General features: G+C 42.2%; 1 protein-coding gene and 1 long non-coding RNA gene across 2 annotated transcripts in view; one reads left to right on the top strand and one right to left on the bottom strand.

Annotated features, from left to right (window-relative positions):
• hlcs (holocarboxylase synthetase (biotin-(proprionyl-CoA-carboxylase (ATP-hydrolysing)) ligase)) overlaps positions 1-19,713 on the top strand; it is a 137,182-nt gene that overhangs the window by 39,253 nt on the left and 78,216 nt on the right. Inside the window, exon 5 of the mRNA XM_051937652.1 lies at positions 3,535-3,714. Within this exon, the coding sequence (XP_051793612.1) occupies positions 3,535-3,714 (180 nt within the window). The remainder of the gene's footprint in view (positions 1-3,534; positions 3,715-19,713) is intronic.
• On the bottom strand, positions 3,725-16,826 carry LOC127530577 (uncharacterized). The gene is made up of 3 exons (XR_007937152.1): positions 16,591-16,826; positions 16,104-16,415; positions 3,725-4,642 (listed from the first exon to the last, which is right to left on the bottom strand). It is a non-coding gene; the product is annotated as an uncharacterized LOC127530577 (long non-coding RNA).

Raw genomic sequence — 19,713 nt, forward strand, 5'->3', positions numbered from 1 at the left:
TTACTTCCATTCAAAACTCATTTAGTTACACTGAATCACTTTTTAAATCATTCTTCTTAGCATGATCAAATAACTTATTTTAAATAATTCTCTTCTATAGCAATCATCATTTCCAGAATATATATCAGCCTATTAAAATCATTCTTGCATCAAGCATAAGCATAATCATGTGGTTAACTTATATAGTTTCTCATTTTAACTTTTCATTGGTTTGCTTAAAGCTTTTATTTAGGTGGTGGTTGCTCCTGGGATCTCAAATAACTAGGCCCCACTTGACAATATATGTTCCCTTCTTTCTTGAATCTGTTTGCTCACGCAAAATGAAGTGCGATTAATATAGATTAAAAATGAATATGTAATTGTGATTAATCGAAAGTAATTTACACACACACACACACACACCAAAATGCCACTTCATTTTTTTTAACCTTTATGATGTCCTAAATGAGACTTTGAGTGGTAACAGTTAAAAAAATCAACAACAAAAAACTCATTCCCACTATAATTTTTTGCGCTAGTTTTACTTTACCCAGAAATATGATTTTTTTTTTTGACTAATTTTTCGGTTCCTCTTTTACTGAAAATTGACATAGCTAATTTACAAATATAATCATATTGTTCTTGTATTTTCATTACAATAGAAATGACATTATACAATGACGGCCTGTCTCAGAGTTATTTTTTTCACATATATATATGTATATATATATATATATATATATATATACACACACACACACACACACACACACAAAAACGGGAACTTTTACAATCTAATAAAACCAAGAGTGATGGAAGAAAAATATTTTATTCATAGTAATTGAAACCTTAAAATATGCCATTTAAGAAACAATGATGGAAAATTCCATCATTTTCATTTTTTAAAAATTACTTCCTGTAGATAGCATCCTCCTCTACAAATGCATTCTTGAAATCTGCTGTTGAGAGTCCTCATTGACCGCTGCAACATCTCAGCTGAGATACTGTGAATTTCATCCTGAATTCTCTGTTTTAATTCATCCAGAGTTCTTGATCCAGTCGTGTACACTTTACTCTTGAGATAGCCCCAGGTTGATTTCAAGAATACATTCGTACAGGAGAACGCCATGTACAGGAAGTTTTTTTAAAAAAAATGAAAATTCCCTCATTGTTTCTTAAATGGCATGTTTTAAGGTTTCAATTACTATGAATAAATATTTTTCTTCCATCACTCTTGGTTTTATTGAATTTTTAAAAAGTTCCTGTCTTTTTGTGTCACCCTGTATACACACACACACACACACACACACACACACACACACACACACACACACACACACACGCACACACACACACACACACACGCACACACGCACGCACAAACAAACAAGTTACTGAGGAGGGATGAGCACACTGTACACCAGGGGTGTCCAAACTTTTTTCGCCAATGACCAGATATGGAAATATACACAAGCAGCTGGCCCCTCCCTTGAGGTGAGGTACATATTACCTACAACACAGCTTTTCATGAATGGGATTTCTATTATTTTTTTAGAAAAAATAAGGTTGGCAGCTCATTCTCAGAGCAACTGGATGTTTCTGGATAGTGGTCCTCCTGAGCAGACCTGTATGAGGAGGGGGTTGGGATAAAAAATAAATTATATATTTCAAGCTTGTTATACAAAAAAGTTTGACTTGTTAACAGATTAACTAATATTTGTTTTTAAAATGCTATCAACATAAAATGCTTACATTTATTAAGTAGTAGATCTTAATAACACATGGAATGTAATATATTTTCCACTCACGGGAACACAGTTGTGCTCAGTGGGAACAGTTAAGTTGCACTTTGGCCTGTAGGATGGCCGGCAGGTCAGGTTTCAGTTTGTTGGTTGAGATGTGAAGAACGTCACAGAGCTGGTTGTTGGTCTTTTTGGTTCTCAGTCTGCTTTTATTCAGCATCATCAGAGAAAATGTTTGTTCACATATGTATGTTGAGCTGAACACTCGTCATTGTTTTTGCGGCTCGTGTCATCAGAGGAAACTAAGCTTCTTCCAAGCTCCGGTAGAAGTAAGGAGAGAAGCTGATGTTGATTCTTCAAAGAATCATTACACTGCATTTCTATAAGTTCTAATTGCAGACGCTCTTTCACTTTGCATTTATCATGAAGGGAGTCGTGAACAGCTTGATTTCGTTGTCCATGGCAGAAAAATCTTAGAAGCGCTGGGAAATTTCTGTCATGAGAGATGTGGTCACAGAGACATATTTCCCCTTTTTATCAGAGAGAACGGCCTTTGGAAATGCAGATCTGATTTCTGACAGTGTGGGGATATGTGCGACACTGAAGGTGCGTAACTGTGTCCCAAAGAGTCGGAGCGTCACACGGAATGCTTTCATGTGCGCATAAAGCTGCGGTACGAGTTGGTCTTTGCCTTGTAGGCTCTTGTTGAGTGTGTTGAGGTGATCAGTGAGATCAACTAAAAACGCCAGGTCTGCCAACCGTAGAGGGTCACTCAGCTTGTGAAGAGGTCGGTCCTTTTCATTCAAAAACTGGTCGATCTCTGATCTCAAAGAATAAAACCGCTACAGTACAGAGCCATAACTTAGCCAGCACACTTCTGAATGGTAGAGTAGGTCCCCGTATTCAGCATCAATGTCAGTTACGAAAATTTGAAATAATCTGTGGTGGAGTCCTCGTGCTTGAATTACGTTCACCGTTTTCACAACCGTGTCCATCACATCACTAAGCTGGACTGTCTTGGCACAGAGTGCTTCTTGGTGGATGATAGTCACTGTATTACAGCGCATTTTTACCGCCTCACTTCTGCTCTCATGCACCTTTGCACTTGCCTGTCATAACTGGAGCGCCATTCGTTGTAACTCCACACAACTTGTCCCATTTAAGTCCCTCAAAAATGTTCATTATGTCTTCTTGTTAATACAGTAGTTTTGAGTTCTTTTGGTCAGACATAAAATGAATAGATACCTTCTTGACAGTTTTGTCAAAAACTTTCTTCCGAAGAAGGCGAAAGTTTTCACCTTCTGAAGTCCCAACTTTGGACACCCCTGCTGTACACTGTTCTCTCACTTAGGCTCTGGGGGACAGAGATGCCCCACCCCAGGAACAAAAGGAATACTAGCTAGCACTGTTTCCAGCATGAATGTGGCCTACCAGCACCTTGACTTAGTGCAGGATGCTGCTTTGGGGTCCACATTAGGCAGTCACTTTCCCCTGATTGGGTATCGAGTGCAAAGATCTGTCTCAGGGTTCCTAGGTGGACCCTCAATAAGTTCAACCAGTAGCTGAGGCCGGCGGAGCACGCATGAAATAAAACTGAGCACTGATTGCCAGATTAGACTTGAACCAGCACCTGATCGGTGAATAGTGTCCCAGTTACACAGCACATACCACAAACTTTCATGTCCTGCTGAAAGCCAACCTTTCCCTTTGGATCGATTAGACCACTGGCAAGGAGCAGCCTATTCTATTCTAACAGTTACGGTACATTACAAGTTTATGTTCCAGTACATGTATTCTTTATTTGTCTTTGCAGGTCCACTTTGAAATTGCAGCTGACTGTCAGAATTTGACGCCAGAAGATTTTGATACACAAAAGCTCAGCAACGCACTGCGTTGTGAAGTGTTGACAGAGATTCTCACTTCTCTGGGCCTCGACTGTGAACTAAACCAGACTCTAGCACCAAGCCCAGTACACCTGCTGGCCACCTCTCAGGTAAGACCCACCATGCTCACGTGTCAGTACTGTATAATACTGCAGAACTAAGAGATGGTCTGAAAGACACTCTTGTCAAATGATCTTGCCAATGTAACATGTTACATCAGTTTTTTTTTGTGATTATCCCAAATTCTGTTATTTACATATTTTACAACACTGTTCGTCCATATAGTGTTTTGTAGTTCTTTAAGAGGCACTCCAAGGCAGCAGGATCAACCTGGCCTCCTGATACAAGTAAGAGTAGATGAGACAGATGTTCACATGAACAAGCATCCAGTAAAATTGACTTTCAAGCCAATCTTCCGACATTCAAGCTCCCATGTTCTACCATATTATGTCATTTTCCTATACCACAACTTACACTGCAAGTGGGGGGCTCCAGTATGTTAGCTTGGTAGTTAAGTAGTGCGTGGGTGTTGTGATGTCTACTGTAGGCATGGCTACTGCCCATGCCCACAGAATGTCTGTAAAGAATGCCACACCAGTGACTGTTGAGTGCCAGTTTGTACCATCTGACAACTTCACCAAGGATAATTAGCCTTGTAGGTTCGATACCAATCAGAGTCCTCATCGTCTGAACGCCATCTGAAGGTTAGTGTGACAGGTCGTCTGCCAGTAGGTCCACTCAATACACACACAACGGCAGATTGTCAGGGTAACACAGTTTATTTTACTCCCACTCCCACAACCACTCAGTCTCTCTCTCGCCCGGTGCCTCACCAGACCTTGTCCGGTGAATCCTCTCCGCCTCTGTCAGTTCCCCAGAAGCAGCGCTCCTCGTCTCTCACTTCCCAGCCGCTCGCCGATAAGCAGCCTCCACCGTCTCTCACTCCACAGCAGCTCTTGTTCTGTCTCAGTTCCTCCTTTCATCCGTGTCCCTCTCTTCTCTGTCCACCCGTCTGTTATGCTCCGCTCCAGACTGCTACTGCGGAGGTAATCAGGTCAGCCAATTGTTACCACCTGTGCCAATTACCTTGATGCTGCTTCCACGCACTCCTCCACACCTCTCTCCCCTGCAGCTGAGCTCTCCCACGCCCGTCGCCACAGTTAGCTATTGTCTCTTCCTCTCGCTTGACTTTGTTTGTTTGTTTTTTTCATTAATACACTGTTTTAGCATGGATGACATACCTTTTCACCTGTTTCAGCCCTGGTCAGCCAAGCCAGATATTAATAGACAGTTAACAGACTGTCTTCTTCAGATCTCACAAAAAATGCTTGTATTCTGTCATATGGCTACTTCCAGTAGCTCCTGTAGGCTCCCCTATTGGATGAGTTGTATGCCCACTCATTGTTCTGTAAATCCCTTTGGAAAGGCTCCATTTCAGGCCCATTTTCAAACCCAGCAGTTGCTTCAGCTCCTGGATAGAAGGCAGGAACTGGTGGGCCAGCACCTTGAGCTGAGAGAAAAATTCAGTTCACCGCATGTCCTCAACTGTAAGCAGGGTTTGAGTCACCTCTTTCATGTGTGTCATTGTCCATGGTCTGAAAACATGCTGTGCCATTAACAGGGGGAGCTGGAACCTGATCGGTGCCTCTCCTACCACCTCTCCTGCTGCTCAGCTCACCAGGCCATCAGTAGTCAGCCTGAGTGAGCCCGGAGAAAACCCACGCATGCACAGGGAGAACATGTAAACTCCATGCAGAAAGATCCCAGGCTGGGATTAGAACCGGGGATCTTCTTGCTGCAAGGCGAAAGTGCTAACCACTATGCCACTGTGCAACAATGGCAAATTGTTATGGAAATACTGATGCTGGACAACTCCTTGCAAATCGAAAGGATGTCCTTTCTGAGTTTTATTGGCTACACCTATGAAAGTCACTGTGCAGTGTCTGTGGCTGAATGAGTGCCTCAACTCTGTGCTTTATTTTACTTTTTCATATTTTTTATCAATTGGCTTGGCCTCTAAATTACACATTTATTTAATATCAGCTGTTACTTTGTTCCTTTGAGTTCCTATGTCAGTGAGTGGAATGTCTTTGAAGTTGTCGTCTAGGTTCCTAAGCCCAACTTCAGTGGCTCAAGAATCCGTCCAAATGTTTATTAGCAGCCATTTGGTCCCTTGTAGGCCTGATAGTCCATGAGTTTACATGGGACTTTTTATTCCTCTTTCATTTGGAATAAAAGTTAATTCCACTTAAAAATGTCCTGTAAGCACCTAATTCCGAATTTAAAAGTTCATTCTGAATAAACTTCATTCCGAATAAACTACCTGGTTTATTCTGATGTTAATTCCGAATAAATTAATTCCTTTGTACGGTCTATCCATGTATACAGTTAATTCCACTTTAGTTAATTCCGGTCATTCTGCGCATGCTTGACTCCTCACGTATCGATGACGTAGTGACATATACGTTCTGCGACCTTTGTCAAGTTGCTGTTTCAAAACGACAATAAAAACTACAGCCAAGAACGCCTGTATAGCTCAGTCGCTTAAGCGGGTGATCCATCTACAGGGGCTGATCCCTGACGCGATGGCCTGGGTTCGATTCCCGCTCGCATCCTTTTGCTGCATGTCTTCCCCCTACTCTTCTCACCCGTTGCCAGTCAGTTTCTCACTTCACCTATCACATAAAGCCAAAAAATAACTTTAAACAAAAAAAAGCGTGCTTATTAGTTGTTTCTCTGAGTCGTTGTGCAAAAAAATTGTGTACAAAGAAAAAAAAATATCTATGTGAGCAAAGCTTACCATATTCTGTCCCTTACGTGCGCGTCTTCACGGAGTGATAGATAGCTAAACACTTTGTTGCTGGACAGGTGAAAGATGACTTAGACATATAGTAAGTAGAAGTTTGTTTACTGAAGATCTTTGTCACCGTAACAATGCCAGGAACAATCTTTCTTGTGAAACTAAAAATAGACACAAAAATATCCATCAAAAGCTGCTAAAAATAAGTCACCATGTTACATGCAAGAAAAAGATGAATTTTAGCATTAGTATATAAATTCAACCAAATATGAAATAAACCGTCACAATATCTGAAAAATATGAGTTACACAAATATAATATGTAAAATGAACTTACAAACAAAGCTTTTTCAAGGCTCAACAGTGGTGGATGCAATGGATTGCAAAACACAGGCACATGCTGCACTGAAACAAACAAAATTGCTGCTCTGATCTAAGAGCCTAATCACATGGCTATGATAACCAATAGAAAACAAGCACTTTGCAAAAGGCAGGTGGCACTGTAGCAACATCATACTCCCCGTCTGGTATTGCATGCAATAACACTTTTAATTGCTAAACAAATGTTAAAAATAGCAAATAACTCAGGGAACTGTCCATGGTTGAAGGTCAAGAAGACAGGAGAACAACTACTTCAGTTATGGGCCTGAGCAAGGTTCTAACAGTCCCATCGTTGGTGACCTTCAACTCAAGCTTCCTGACCTTTCCATCCTTGCCAGGGTACGTCTTGGTGACAAGAGCCATTGGCCACAGGTTCCTTTTTACTTGAGCATCTCTGAGTAGAACTAGATCTCCCTCCTTGACATTAGGATGTGTATCCTGCCACTTGTTTCTGGTTTGAAGAGTGGAGAGGTATTCTCGCCTCCATCTTTCCCAAAAGGCATTTGCCACGTGCTGGACTCGTTTCCACTGTTGACGATATAAATCAGCATTTTCAAATGATCCTGGAGGAGGAAGAGGGGTGCAAACTTTCTGTGTCAGGATCTTTGTTGGAGTCAGAAGACAAGGTGAATCTGCATCAGTCGAGATGGTTGTGAGGGGTCTTGCATTTATTATTGCAGAAACTTCAGCCATAAAGGTTGAAAGTACTTCATGAGTGAGATGTGTCGGGCTGACTTGAGAAAGCATTGAGTCCAGGATGCGTCTTGCAACCCCAATCATTCTCTCCCATACTCCCCCCATATGGGAAGAGTGGGGTGGATTAAACAGCCAAGTACATCCTTCCTCACTAAGATACTTGGAGATGTTAGTCTCATCTTGCAGGAGAATTTGCAACTCTTTGCAGGCTCCTTTAAAGTTTGTGCCACAGTCAGATCGGATCAGCTTTACGGGACCGCGCACAGCAAAGAAGCGGCGTAGAGCATTGATAAAGCTTGATGTGTCCATTGACTCTATCAACTCAATATGCACAGCACGTATGCTAAGGCATGTAAAGAGTACTGCCCACCTTTTACTGTTAGCTGCCCCTCCTCTGGTGCGACGAGTGGCGATGGTCCAGGGGCCAAATACATCTAGGCCTATGTTGGTAAAAGGGGGTTCCATGCTTAGTCGGTCAGATGGGAGATCCGCCATCTTCTGTTCTGATGGCTTGTCACGTAGTTTATTGCATGTGACACACTTGCGCAGAATTTTGGCAATGCGCTTCCTTGCTCCAATGATCCAGATACCAGCTGTGCGGATTGCTCCTTCAGTGAAGACTCTGCCTTGATGTTGGACTCTCTCATGGTAATGAGTAATCAGCAGGGTAGCAATGTGACTTTGGCCAGGAATGATTAGAGGATGTTTCTCCTCCATGTCAAGACATGCATGCTGCAGCCGACCACCTATTCGCAAGAGGGAGTGGTCATCAAGAACAGGGTTGAGTTTTCTCAAGGGGCTGTTTTTAGGAATGGCTTCTCCTTTCTCCAAACAAGATATTTCAGCTTGATATGTCTCCTTTTGCACACATCCAATGATGGTGGTCTTTGCTTGTGCCAATGCATCAGCTGTGTGAGGCTTCAAACAATGATGCCAACCACTACATTCTTGATTGCCACTGTTTTTCTCTGCCCGGAAGGACTGAACAACATGGCTGAGGGAGACTATACCTCTGACAAGAGACTGCCATGTGGAAAACTTTTCAAATCGATGTGAACCAAGGCCTCTATGAGATTCTGTCGTTGTGACAGTGTGACATCGAACCTCCACATCTGTGTCTGGGTCTATGAGGTCATATTCTTCTTCGGTGGTATTGCTCTTCACCGAATGTCTCAGGAGATCCGGACCTGTAAACCAGATGGTGTCTGAGAGCCGAGCAGCAGGCACTGACCTGGTGGCAATATCTGCAGGGTTCTGGCTGGTCGGGACATAATGCCAGTGCTCCGGACAAGTGGATTTCCTTATCCGTTCCACCCTGTTGCTCACATACACATAGAACCTCCTGGTTTCATTATTGATGTATCCAAGCACTACTTTGCTGTCAGTATAGAAGTGAAGATTGTTGGGTTTGATGTCCAGCTCACTCACAATCAGCTCAGCAATCTCTACTGACAGGACAGCAGCACCTAACTCAAGCCTTGGAACAGTATGGACCGATGTTGGGGCCAACTTGGCTTTTCCTCTGATGAAACCAATGTGGCATTTCCCTTCTCCATCAACCACCTTAAGATATGCCACTGCTGCAATGGCTTTAACAGAGGCATCTGAAAAGATGTGGACCTCTGTATGTTGAGCAGTAGAGAGGCAGGCAGTGGTGTAGGCTCGAGGAATTTCAAGCTGTTCTAGATGTTGCAGAGAGTCTTTCCAAATAATCCATTCAGCCTCCTTGTCTGCTGAGAGAGGGGTGTCCCAGTCGCTGACATCCCTTGTGAGCTGTCGTAGTAAGTGCTTCCCTTGGATGATAACAGGAGCAACAAGACCAAGTGGATCGAAGAGGCTATTAATAGTTGCAAGCACTCCTCTTCGCGTGAATGGCTTTTCACTGTCCCCAACTCGGAATGTGAACACGTCCTTCCTAAGATCCCAACTTAATCCAAGACTGCGTTGCACAGGGGGTGAGTTGGTGTCCAGGTCAAGGTCCCTCCAATCCTTTGCATGATCTGTTGATGGGAATGCCTCCATGACAGCTTGGCAGTTGGATGCTATTTTGTGGAGTCTCAGGTTAGAGACTGCAAGCATATCTTGGGCTGCTTTCAATACCGTATTTTCACGACCAAAAGGCGCACTGTACCAAAAGGCGCATTCTCAGTTATGTGTGCCATTACTGTATTTAACACACACATAAGGCGCACCTGATCATAAGGCGAGGGTTTTATATACAATCCACGCCCACACTTCCCCCTTTAACGTTCTCATGGTGTCCTCTACTACGTCGGCCTTACAACAACAACACGCACACAAGCATACAAGTGTGCGTATTTAAAAATAGAGCGGGAGCAAAACTGAGTTTGGTTGTGCTTTATTTAAGTATTGATTACAAAGTACTAACATTTTTTTAATCATCAATAGTCGCGGGCATGGTAAAACACACGGATAAAACAAGCACACAAGTGTGCGTATTTAAAAATAGAGCGGGAGCAAAACTGAGTTTGGTATTCACATTTTTTTTTACCGGTAATCGTCATCAATCAAACCCATGGAAGTCCTCATCCTCTGTTTCTGAATTGAACAGCTGCGCTAAACCTCCATCAAACATGCCAGGTTCACTTTCTTCACTGTCAGAGTCACTTTTCGTGCCGTGCGGCGCCTCGGAAATGATGCCGGCTTTTGCGAAAGCTCGAACAACAGTGCCAGCAGACACGTTAGCCCAAGCATTTACAATCCATTGGCAAATTGTGGCGTAACTCGCCCGGCGCTGCCTTCCACTCTTAGTGAAACTGTGGTCCCCATCGGTCATCCATCGCTCCCACGCCGCTCGCAGCCTTACTTTGAACGGCCGGTTCACACCGATGTCCAGCGGTTGGAGTTCCTTTGTCAGGCCTCCCGGAATGACAGCAAGCGCAGAGTTCATTTGCTTCACTTGTTTTTTCACATCGGCTGTGAGATGGGCACGCATAGAGTCACAGATCAACAGCGACAGTGATGCGTGGAAAAAACCACCTGGTCTACGTCCGCCTTACAACAACACACACAGGACGCACTGCACCATAGGGCGCGCCGCACAATTTGAAGAAAATCTAAGACTTTTATGTGCGCCTTATAGTCGTGAAAATACGGTAGATTGATGGCTGAAGCTGCAGATGGAAGTGACTTAAGCCCATCGTCAACATAAAAGTCTCTGTATATGAACTGCTTTGCATCTTCACCAAACTCATCTTCTCCATGCAGAGCTGCTCGTCGGAGCCCATAGATAGCAACAGCCGGAGAAGGCCGATTACCAAACACATGAACTTTCATCCTATATTCCACAACTTCTTTGGTGGTATCATTGTCTTTAAACCACAGAAACCGGAGAAAGTTCCTATGGTCCTCCCTGACAATGAAGCTGTGGAACATTTGTTCAATGTCTGCCATGATAGCTATCTGCTCACGCCTGAACCGCATCAGTACTCCCAGCAAGCTGTTATTCAAGTCTGGACCTGTCAGCAGTATGTCGTTGAGTGAGATGCCCCGATGTGAAGCACTGGAGTCAAACACGACTCGGATTTGGTCAGGTTTGCGTGGATGATACACACCAAAACTGGGAAGGTACCAGCACTCTTCTCATTCACGCAGAGGTGGAGCTAATTCAGCATGGTCTTGATCCATGATTTTCTGCATGAAAGCGAGAAACTGAGTCTTCATGACAGGTTTCTTTCCAAGAGTGTGGCAAAGGCTGGTGAAACGGGAGAGAGCTTGCTCTCTATTGTTGGGAAGGCGTGGCCTTGGTGTGCGAAAGGGAAGTGGAGCCACCCAACTGTTAGCATCATCCATAAACATCTCTTTATCCATCAGCTGAATGAAATGTCTGTCCTCAATGGATGGAGCAACTTTGTTGTCATCCTTTGTTCTTTCAAAGATCTTGCTTTCCTGTGGAAGATATCCAGTGTTCTGATTTATGTTGTCAGAAGAATGAGAGTAGTTTAGGTTATGAGAGATGAGAGGTTTGCTACTTGTATCTGTTGTGAATTTCTCTTTCAAAACCAAGTGGTTGGGACATGGACTGAAGTGAGAATGGTGTCCATTCTCCAAAACATGAGTCCGGTAAGTGCTGGCTCCCTTAGGCCTGTGTGCTGCACCTAAACAGACTTCCCCAACTATAACCCAGCCAAGGTCGAGTTTTTGGGCATATGGGGCATTGTTCAGCCCATTCCGCTGGTTTCTCACCTTGTGGACCTGCAAGACGTCCCGGCCAAGGAACAGGAGAATCTGTGCATCAGGTTCAAGTTCAGGGATCAGGTGAGCAATAGGTGCAAGGTGGGAGTGATGTTCTGCAGCTGCAGGAGTGGGTATCTCTGGCCTGTCATCCGGCATATGGTTGCACTCAATGAGAGTGGGAAGAGGCACGCTGAGACTTCCATCCAATGGCTGAGCAATAAAGCCAGTTCCTCTTCTTCCTGACATCTCTGTAACTCCAGCACAGGTGCGAAGAGTGTAGGGAGAGTCTGAGCCTGCTAGGTTAAACAGGTCAAAGAACTCGGACCGAGCAAGGGACCTGTTACTCTGGTCATCGAGTACAGCATAGACCTTTACTGATTTGCTTGGTTGCTCCCTTGAATGCACCTTTATGAGGCAGATTTTTGAGCAAGAGCGGGAGGTGTTGGCATCTCCACATACTTCTGTGCATTTGGAAATGATGTCAGGAGACCCTTCCTGCTTTTCCTACCCGCCATGCTCTGAATCTGGCTCTTTGACGGTCCATGGACTTGGTCCTGGGTGAAGAGCTGTCACATGTTTATTGCTTTCACACTCTTTGCATTCGATAACTGTTTTGCAGTCCTTAGCCATGTGATCGGTTGATGCACAGCATCTGAAACAAACCCCACTCTCTTTAAGAAAAGCTTTGCGTTCTTCTATTGTCTTAGCTCGGAAGGTTCTGCATCGCTTTAGAGGATGAGGCTTCCTATGAATAGGACACTGTCTGTTGACATCCAGGTTACTGCTGTTGCTAGAGGTCTCCATAGGTTTTGCGGTAGATACTGGTGTGATCTCTGTTTTGTGTGATGATACATGACCTCTTGAGGATGCATACCTCTTTACAAGTGTGTCTGACTTCACCGCTGTTATGCTAGATGAGCTGAACGTGAAACTTGGATCATTACGGATTTGAGCTTCTCTGACGACGAAATCCACAAAGAATGAGAATGGTGGAAACTGGACTTGGTTCTGCATTTTATAGATGCTGCCTTGTGACATCCATTTCTCCTGGAGTGTATACGGCAATTTCTCCACTATTGGGTTAACACCACGAGATGTATTCAAATAGACAAGTCCAGGTAAGTAACCTTCATGCTTTGCTGACTCCAACTCCCTCAACAAATCACCAAGTTCTCTTAATTTGCGGGGGTCTTTATTTCCGAACTTCGGGAACCTCTCAAGCTTGTCCAAAAGAGCCTTCTCTATTATTTCAGGTGAACCATAACTCTCCTCCAGACGCATCCATGCCATCCTGAGCCCAGCTACAGGGTCACTGACATTAACGGCTCTGATTCTTTTAACCTGTTCTGATGACTGAGGACCCAACCACTTCACCAGAAGGTCAAGTTCTTCATTGCAGGTAAGTCTCAGTCCTTGTACAGCATTTGTAAAGGTTGATTTCCATCCCCAGTAGTTATCTGGTCTGTCATCAAACTTGACCAGTCCAGATGTTACAAGCTCACGTCGAGCCATGTAAGCAGCAAAGTCGTTCATACCTGTGTAGTCAGGCACATGTGGCTGCGGCGTCTGTGTTATGAGTGGGGTTTTGTGTTTGTGAGGTCCCTTCATGGGTGACTGTGTCTCTGTTGAACGTTGGGAGGTTGGTTGATTCATATTACGTGCTGCAGAGTTATGGAGGTAAATTTGTTTCTTTATTCCTCAATCGAAAAAAAAGTTGCTCCAATCGCAAAACATGTTTTCAATCAGAAAAAACTTCACTTCAATCAAAAAAAAACGTTTTCAATCAAAGAAAACTCTTGTTCAAACGCAAAAAAATATTTGAGACCCAAAAAATTGCATATAAACACGTTTTTTCTTTGATAGAAATTTTTTTGTTTTTGTTGAAAATACATTTTTTGATTGAAGTCATATTTTTGGATTTGAGCCATATTATGGGTAGGACATTTGTTTCTTTATTACTCAATGAAAACAAAAGTATCCTCAATCTCAAAAAATGTTTTCAATAAAAAAAAGGTCACTTCAATAATAATAATAAAAATTCAATCAAAGAATAAAACGTTTTCCCAATAGAAAAAATATTTGAGACTAAAAAACAAATGCATTCGAACACGTTTTTTCTTTGATTGAAATGTTTTCATTATTGAATTCAGTTTTTATTTGACTGAAAATATATTTTCTGATTGAAGTCATATTTTTGGTTTTGAGCCATAAAATGAGTAGGACGTTTGTTTCTTTATTACTCAATCACAAAAGATATAGCTTCAATCAAGAAAATTATTTTCAATCAAAGCAAATAAAAAAGTGTTCGGAGTGTTTCGACTTTGTTTTGGCATTCAAACACCTTTTTTTCCGATTGAAGTGAAAAAAGTTTTGAAGCCTGTTTTTTGCGATTGAATCATTTTGACACAAACATCCCACAGTGGGCGGATGCTTCTCCATTGGTCGGGCATGTTTGAGTGACAGGTGTCCACACCAATGACGAATCTCTCTCCAGAAGAAGCTACTTGTGTGCGGGGAAGTCAGTCTTTTCTATAGTCGTATGTTTGTGCAGCTGACACTGCATCTGTGGTTGCAGGCGCAGGCCACTACTTATTCCACCACCAGCTGCAGCTGCATTGTAGTATCCATGATACTGAATTTACTGTGAGTACAATGCCCTCAGCACACTTCATATCATAGGCTATATAAACACTGTTAAGCACGTTATATGGTTTATACCGGCGGATTCATGAGAATCTGAGCTTTCCATCGGCGTATAGTGTTTGTATATTCATGTTTGCAGTTTCAGACATTTAGCAAATTGCTTATGCAGATCTCAAAGTGAACCGCGGGTGGGACACTGAAGCGCAACTGAAGTGCAACGGGTTAATATAACGTGTTTAACAGTGTTTATATAGCCTATAATATGAAGTGTGCTGAGGGCATTGTACTCACAGTAAATTCAGTATCGTGGATACTACAATGCAACTGCAGCTGGTGGTGGAATAAGTAGTGGCCTGCGCCTGCAACCACAGATGCAGTGTCAGCTGCACAAACATACGACTATAGAAAAGACTGACTTCCCCGCACACAAGTAGCTTCTTCTGGAGAGAGATTCGTCATTGGTGTGGACACCTGTCACTCAAACATGCCCGACCAATGGAGAAGCATCCGCCCACTGTGGGATGTTTGTGTCAAAATGATTCAATCGCAAAAAACAGGCTTCAAAACTTTTTTCACTTCGATCGGAAAAAAGGTGTTTGAATGCCAAAACAAAGTCGAAACACTCCGAACACTTTTTTATTTGCTTTGATTGAAAATAATTTTCTTGATTGAAGCTATATCTTTTGTGATTGAGTAATAAAGAAACAAACGTCCTACTCATTTTATGGCTCAAAACCAAAAATATGACTTCAATCAGAAAATATATTTTCAGTCAAATAAAAACTGAATTCAATAATGAAAACATTTCAATCAAAGAAAAAATGTGTTCGAATGCATTTGTTTTTTAGTCTCAAATATTTTTTCTATTGGGAAAACGTTTTTTTCTTTGATTGAATTTTTATTATTATTATTGAAGTGACCTTTTTTTATTGAAAACATTTTTTGAGATTGAGGATGCTTTTGTTTTCATTGAGTAATAAAGAAACAAATGTCCTACCCATAATATGGCTCAAATCCAAAAATATGACTTCAATCAAAAAATGTATTTTCAACAAAAACAAAAAAATTTCTATCAAAGAAAAAACGTGTTTATATGCAATTTTTTGGGTCTCAAATATTTTTTTGCGTTTGAACAAGAGTTTTCTTTGATTGAAAACGTTTTTTTTTGATTGAAGTGAAGTTTTTTCTGATTGAAAACATGTTTTGCGATTGGAGCAACTTTTTTTTCGATTGAGGAATAAAGAAACAAATTTACCTCCATACAGAGTAGGAGGTGTGGTGCCTGACAGGTGCAGGAGTGATGTGCAGATCATCTCCAGTCGCGTGAGTGGGATTAAGTTTGCTAACATGAAGTGACAGAGATTGAGGGGCTTCATGTTGTTGAACAGGTGCAGCGTTGACTCAAGAACTGGACAATGACTGGTGACTAGACTGCATTCTAGAGTGACATTCTATATAGTCACTTGTTCTTTTCTCTCTGGACTCATATGGAATAGCTGCAATGTTCAGCGAGCCTGCTTCAGATTCCAGTTGTGCTACAGCTGCTTCCAGAATCTCTGCTTCAGCTTCCGCAGCAGCAACCTCCTTTTCTTGCTTTAATGCGTTTAAAGCTTCCTCCATGCGTACTTCCTCTACCTTAAGCTGAGCTTTTTCTACCATTAGCTCGGTTTCTTTTTTAACAAAGACAGAGCGAGCACGTGCTGCCTCTGCCCTGGCACGTGCTTTAGCTGCTACTAAACTAGCTGAGGATTTGCTAGAACTAGTAGATGAAGTAACAACAGACCTGGTCACATGCGACTTAACAGATGATGGTCGAGCTGGAGCATTTTGCTGATCCTCCGTGTTTCCATTGTTGTCCATCTTGTATGCTGAGGTGAGCAGCGGACGAAGAGCTGGTGTTTTCCTGCTGTGTTGAGCCTGCCGTGATGCTGTTTTTTCACTATTCTGTCCCCTACGTGCGCGTCTTCACGGAGTGACAGAGAGCTAAACACTTGCTGGGCAGGTGAAAGATGACTTAGACGTATAGTAAGTTGAAGTTTGTTTACTGAAGATCTTTGTCACCGTAACAATGCCAGGAACAATATTTCTTGTGAAACTAAAAATAGACACAAAAATATCCATCAAAAGCTGCTAAAAATAAGTCACCATGTTACATGCAAGAAAAAGATGAATTTTAGCATTAGTATATAAATTCAACCAAATATGAAATAAACCGTCACAATATCCGAAAAATATGAGTTACACAAATATAATATGTAAAATGAACTTACAAACAAAGCTTTTTCAAGGCTCAACAGCGGTGGATGCAATGGATTGCAAAACACAGGCACATGCTGCACTGAAACAAACAAAATGGCTACTCTGATCTAAGAGCCTAATCACATGGCCATGATAACCAATAGAAAACAAGCACCTTGCAAAAGGCAGGTGGCACTGTAGCAACATCATATACCAACTAGGCTGAACCAAGTAGCACCTTGTTCGGCAGTTTTGTTTCCGCAACTGTCTTTATCAAGTACGGTAAGTTCAATTCAGGGTCTTCTCCTTGACCATCTCAGATTTGTTAGTTTTTTCTGTCATAAACTATAGATATTAAAATATTATCTATGAAATGTTAGATTATTTAATTAAATATTCCCACATTTGAGGCTACAGTTGTTAGCAAATTTTATATACACTTGCAAGTACCATGTATATCAAGGCAGTCTTGAGTTTTCAATGAACTTAGAATTTTCAATTATAGAATCATTGAAGCTCATGTATCTTTATCACAAAATCAGTCAATAGGCAATATGATAGGAGATATGACAAAATCTGCTGGTGTTGAAAAATATACATACAGTAATGCTAATATTGGGTAAATGTACCTTGGCCTTTTTCAAATCAATGAGGCACTTTTTGTACCCATCCACAAGCTTCTGACAAGCTTGTGGTTATATTTTTGACAACTCCTCTGGACAGAGTTGGTACAGTTAAGCTAAATTTGTAGCTTCTAAAATGTGCTGTAGTTTCTCCACTGTTCATGTGGTTTGGATGTAAATTCCCTCAAACTAAAGGTGATGCAGAGCAGAAATGCTGAAAATTGTGTTAATGTCCTAGTGTTTATGGACCTGACTGTTGTTTTTGTTGTTGTTGTTGTTGTTTTTTTTACTTTATTTCTGCTCGCTGATTATGTTCCCTTCTGGTTTTAAGTGTAGACTCTGTTGCTCCTGAGCCCAGTAGAAATATGACAGGTTCGGCAGAGACCTGCAGTGTAAGTGTGAATATAGGTTTGCTTTTTTGTGTAAACTTTTTTGGGTATTATTATAGTGCCCAAGAATATTTTGCAATAACTGATGTCCTTCATCTTCAGAGGCCTGTACTACAAAGCAGGTTCTACATACCAAGGGTATCCTGATGCTATCTCGTTTCACTTGACCTAACAACTACAGACGGTATATGTGAGCTTAAGAAGCTAGTTGTCAACTCACTAAGTCAAACCAGAGTTTTTGAACTGAGACTGAGCACAATCACAGAAGAGGCGGAGTTGGCAACAAATGAACAATCACCATTATTGACAGGTCTACTGACACCAGAGTGACATATTTTTTCTCATGAAGAGCAAACTAGAATATTAAAAATACCAAGATTGGGGACCAGAAGTCGACGTGACCAAGATGACAGCATAGTGGCTGAGCTCTGACACCATGTTTTAACCTTGTTTTAAAAGAAACCCTTATAACTGCTATCATTTCATAAGAAATAAGTGGCGAGGTCATGCCAAAGTGACTAGGTGGAAAACAGTGTGAACTATTCACTCGTGGACGAATGACAGATGCTAACCCAACCCAGCTGAGCCCTGCGAGTAGCTCAGATGCTAACACGGCTAGTACTAATATGGCTGACATCGAAGAAGTGTTGTGCGAACTGAGGTCACTGAGGTCAGAATTCGGAACAAGATTCAATGTTGTTCACCAGAAGCTGGTGGATGTGACAAACACTCTCGCAACACTAAAGGACTCAGTTAAAGAGATAAAAGAAGACGTTACGAGCAACACAGCCCACATCGACCAGGCTGAGACCTGCATTGATGAGACAGAAATAGCGCTGGAGGAAACTGAAACAGCCCTGAGATCGGCTATTAAACGAATCTCTCTTCTGGAGGCAAAAACCGAAGACCTAGAGAACCGAAGTAGGATAAAGAACTTGAGTATCTTTGGAATAAGAGAGGGAGCCGAGGGGACATGGCCACTCACTGACTTTATAAAAGAAATGCTACCAACATGGCTGGGGCTGTCACAGCAAAAGATATTCACATTAGAAAGAGTACACCGTACGCCAGCTCCCAGGAGACCAAACCAAAACAGAGCGATATTGGTGCGGTTTTCGCAGCTTCAAGAGAAGGAATTTCTCTACCGGGAGAGTAGAAAGAAGGAGATCAAACACGACAGGCTAAAAATCACTTTTAATCAGGACCTTGCAGCGGAAACGGTACGTACCCGGAAGGGCTTTCAACCCGCGACAAAGAACTTTATCGACATCAGTGCCTTCCAGGGGTTCCAGTACTACCCGTGCAAGCTGAGGATCCTGTATAAAAGCAAGATTCACTGTGAAAAAGTCCTCAAGATGGAGTAGAGACTGAATAACTTCATTCAGAAGTTACGACTTACACATATCAATAACAAGTGACACCGAGAGCATACATATGATATGCAGGTTTTTCTTTATAATGTTGGCAGTTACATTACTCATTATGTGTGTGTTCTTGTTGTCACACTGAAGTAAGTGGGTTCAGATATATTTCAAGATGATGATGGCAGTAAAGATTTAGGTTCTGATAGACAAAATTATGCTATCAATAAGGGTTCATACATATACTCTTCAATAAAACGGTTGAGGAATAATGTTATGGATGGGGTCACGTGGACCAGTTGCTCTTCAACTTTGTGGATCAACGTTCTGGTAATCCACCATGTTCAAAGGGAAGAGGTGTGCATTTCACTGAAGGAAATTGACTTGTTCAGTGGGGATATGTTTAGAATAAGTTTTGTGGTGTGTGTGTCTGTCTGTGTCTGTGTGTCTCTGTGTGTGTCTGTGTGTCTCTGTGTGTGTCTGTGTGTGTCTGTGTCTGTATGTGTGTACGTGTTTATACCGATGGGGGACTTGGTGGGGACTTTGACCTGACTCCACGCTATCTCGGTGGGGACTCGCGTCACGGTGGGGACCAAAAATGAGGTCCCCACGGGGGGAAACAGTGTTTTCTTGGCCATGCTGTTGTTACTGAAAAAGTAAAAGTGCAAAAAAGTTTCTTTAGGGTTAGGCATTGTTTTGGTGTTGGTTAGGGTTAGGGGTTAGGTATGAATGGGAGTCAATGGTAAGTCCCCACGGGGATATAAGAACCAGACATGTATGTG

The sequence above is a fragment of the Acanthochromis polyacanthus genome, chromosome 17, assembly GCF_021347895.1.
Source record: "Acanthochromis polyacanthus isolate Apoly-LR-REF ecotype Palm Island chromosome 17, KAUST_Apoly_ChrSc, whole genome shotgun sequence".
Classification (NCBI taxonomy): domain Eukaryota; kingdom Metazoa; phylum Chordata; class Actinopteri; family Pomacentridae; genus Acanthochromis; species Acanthochromis polyacanthus.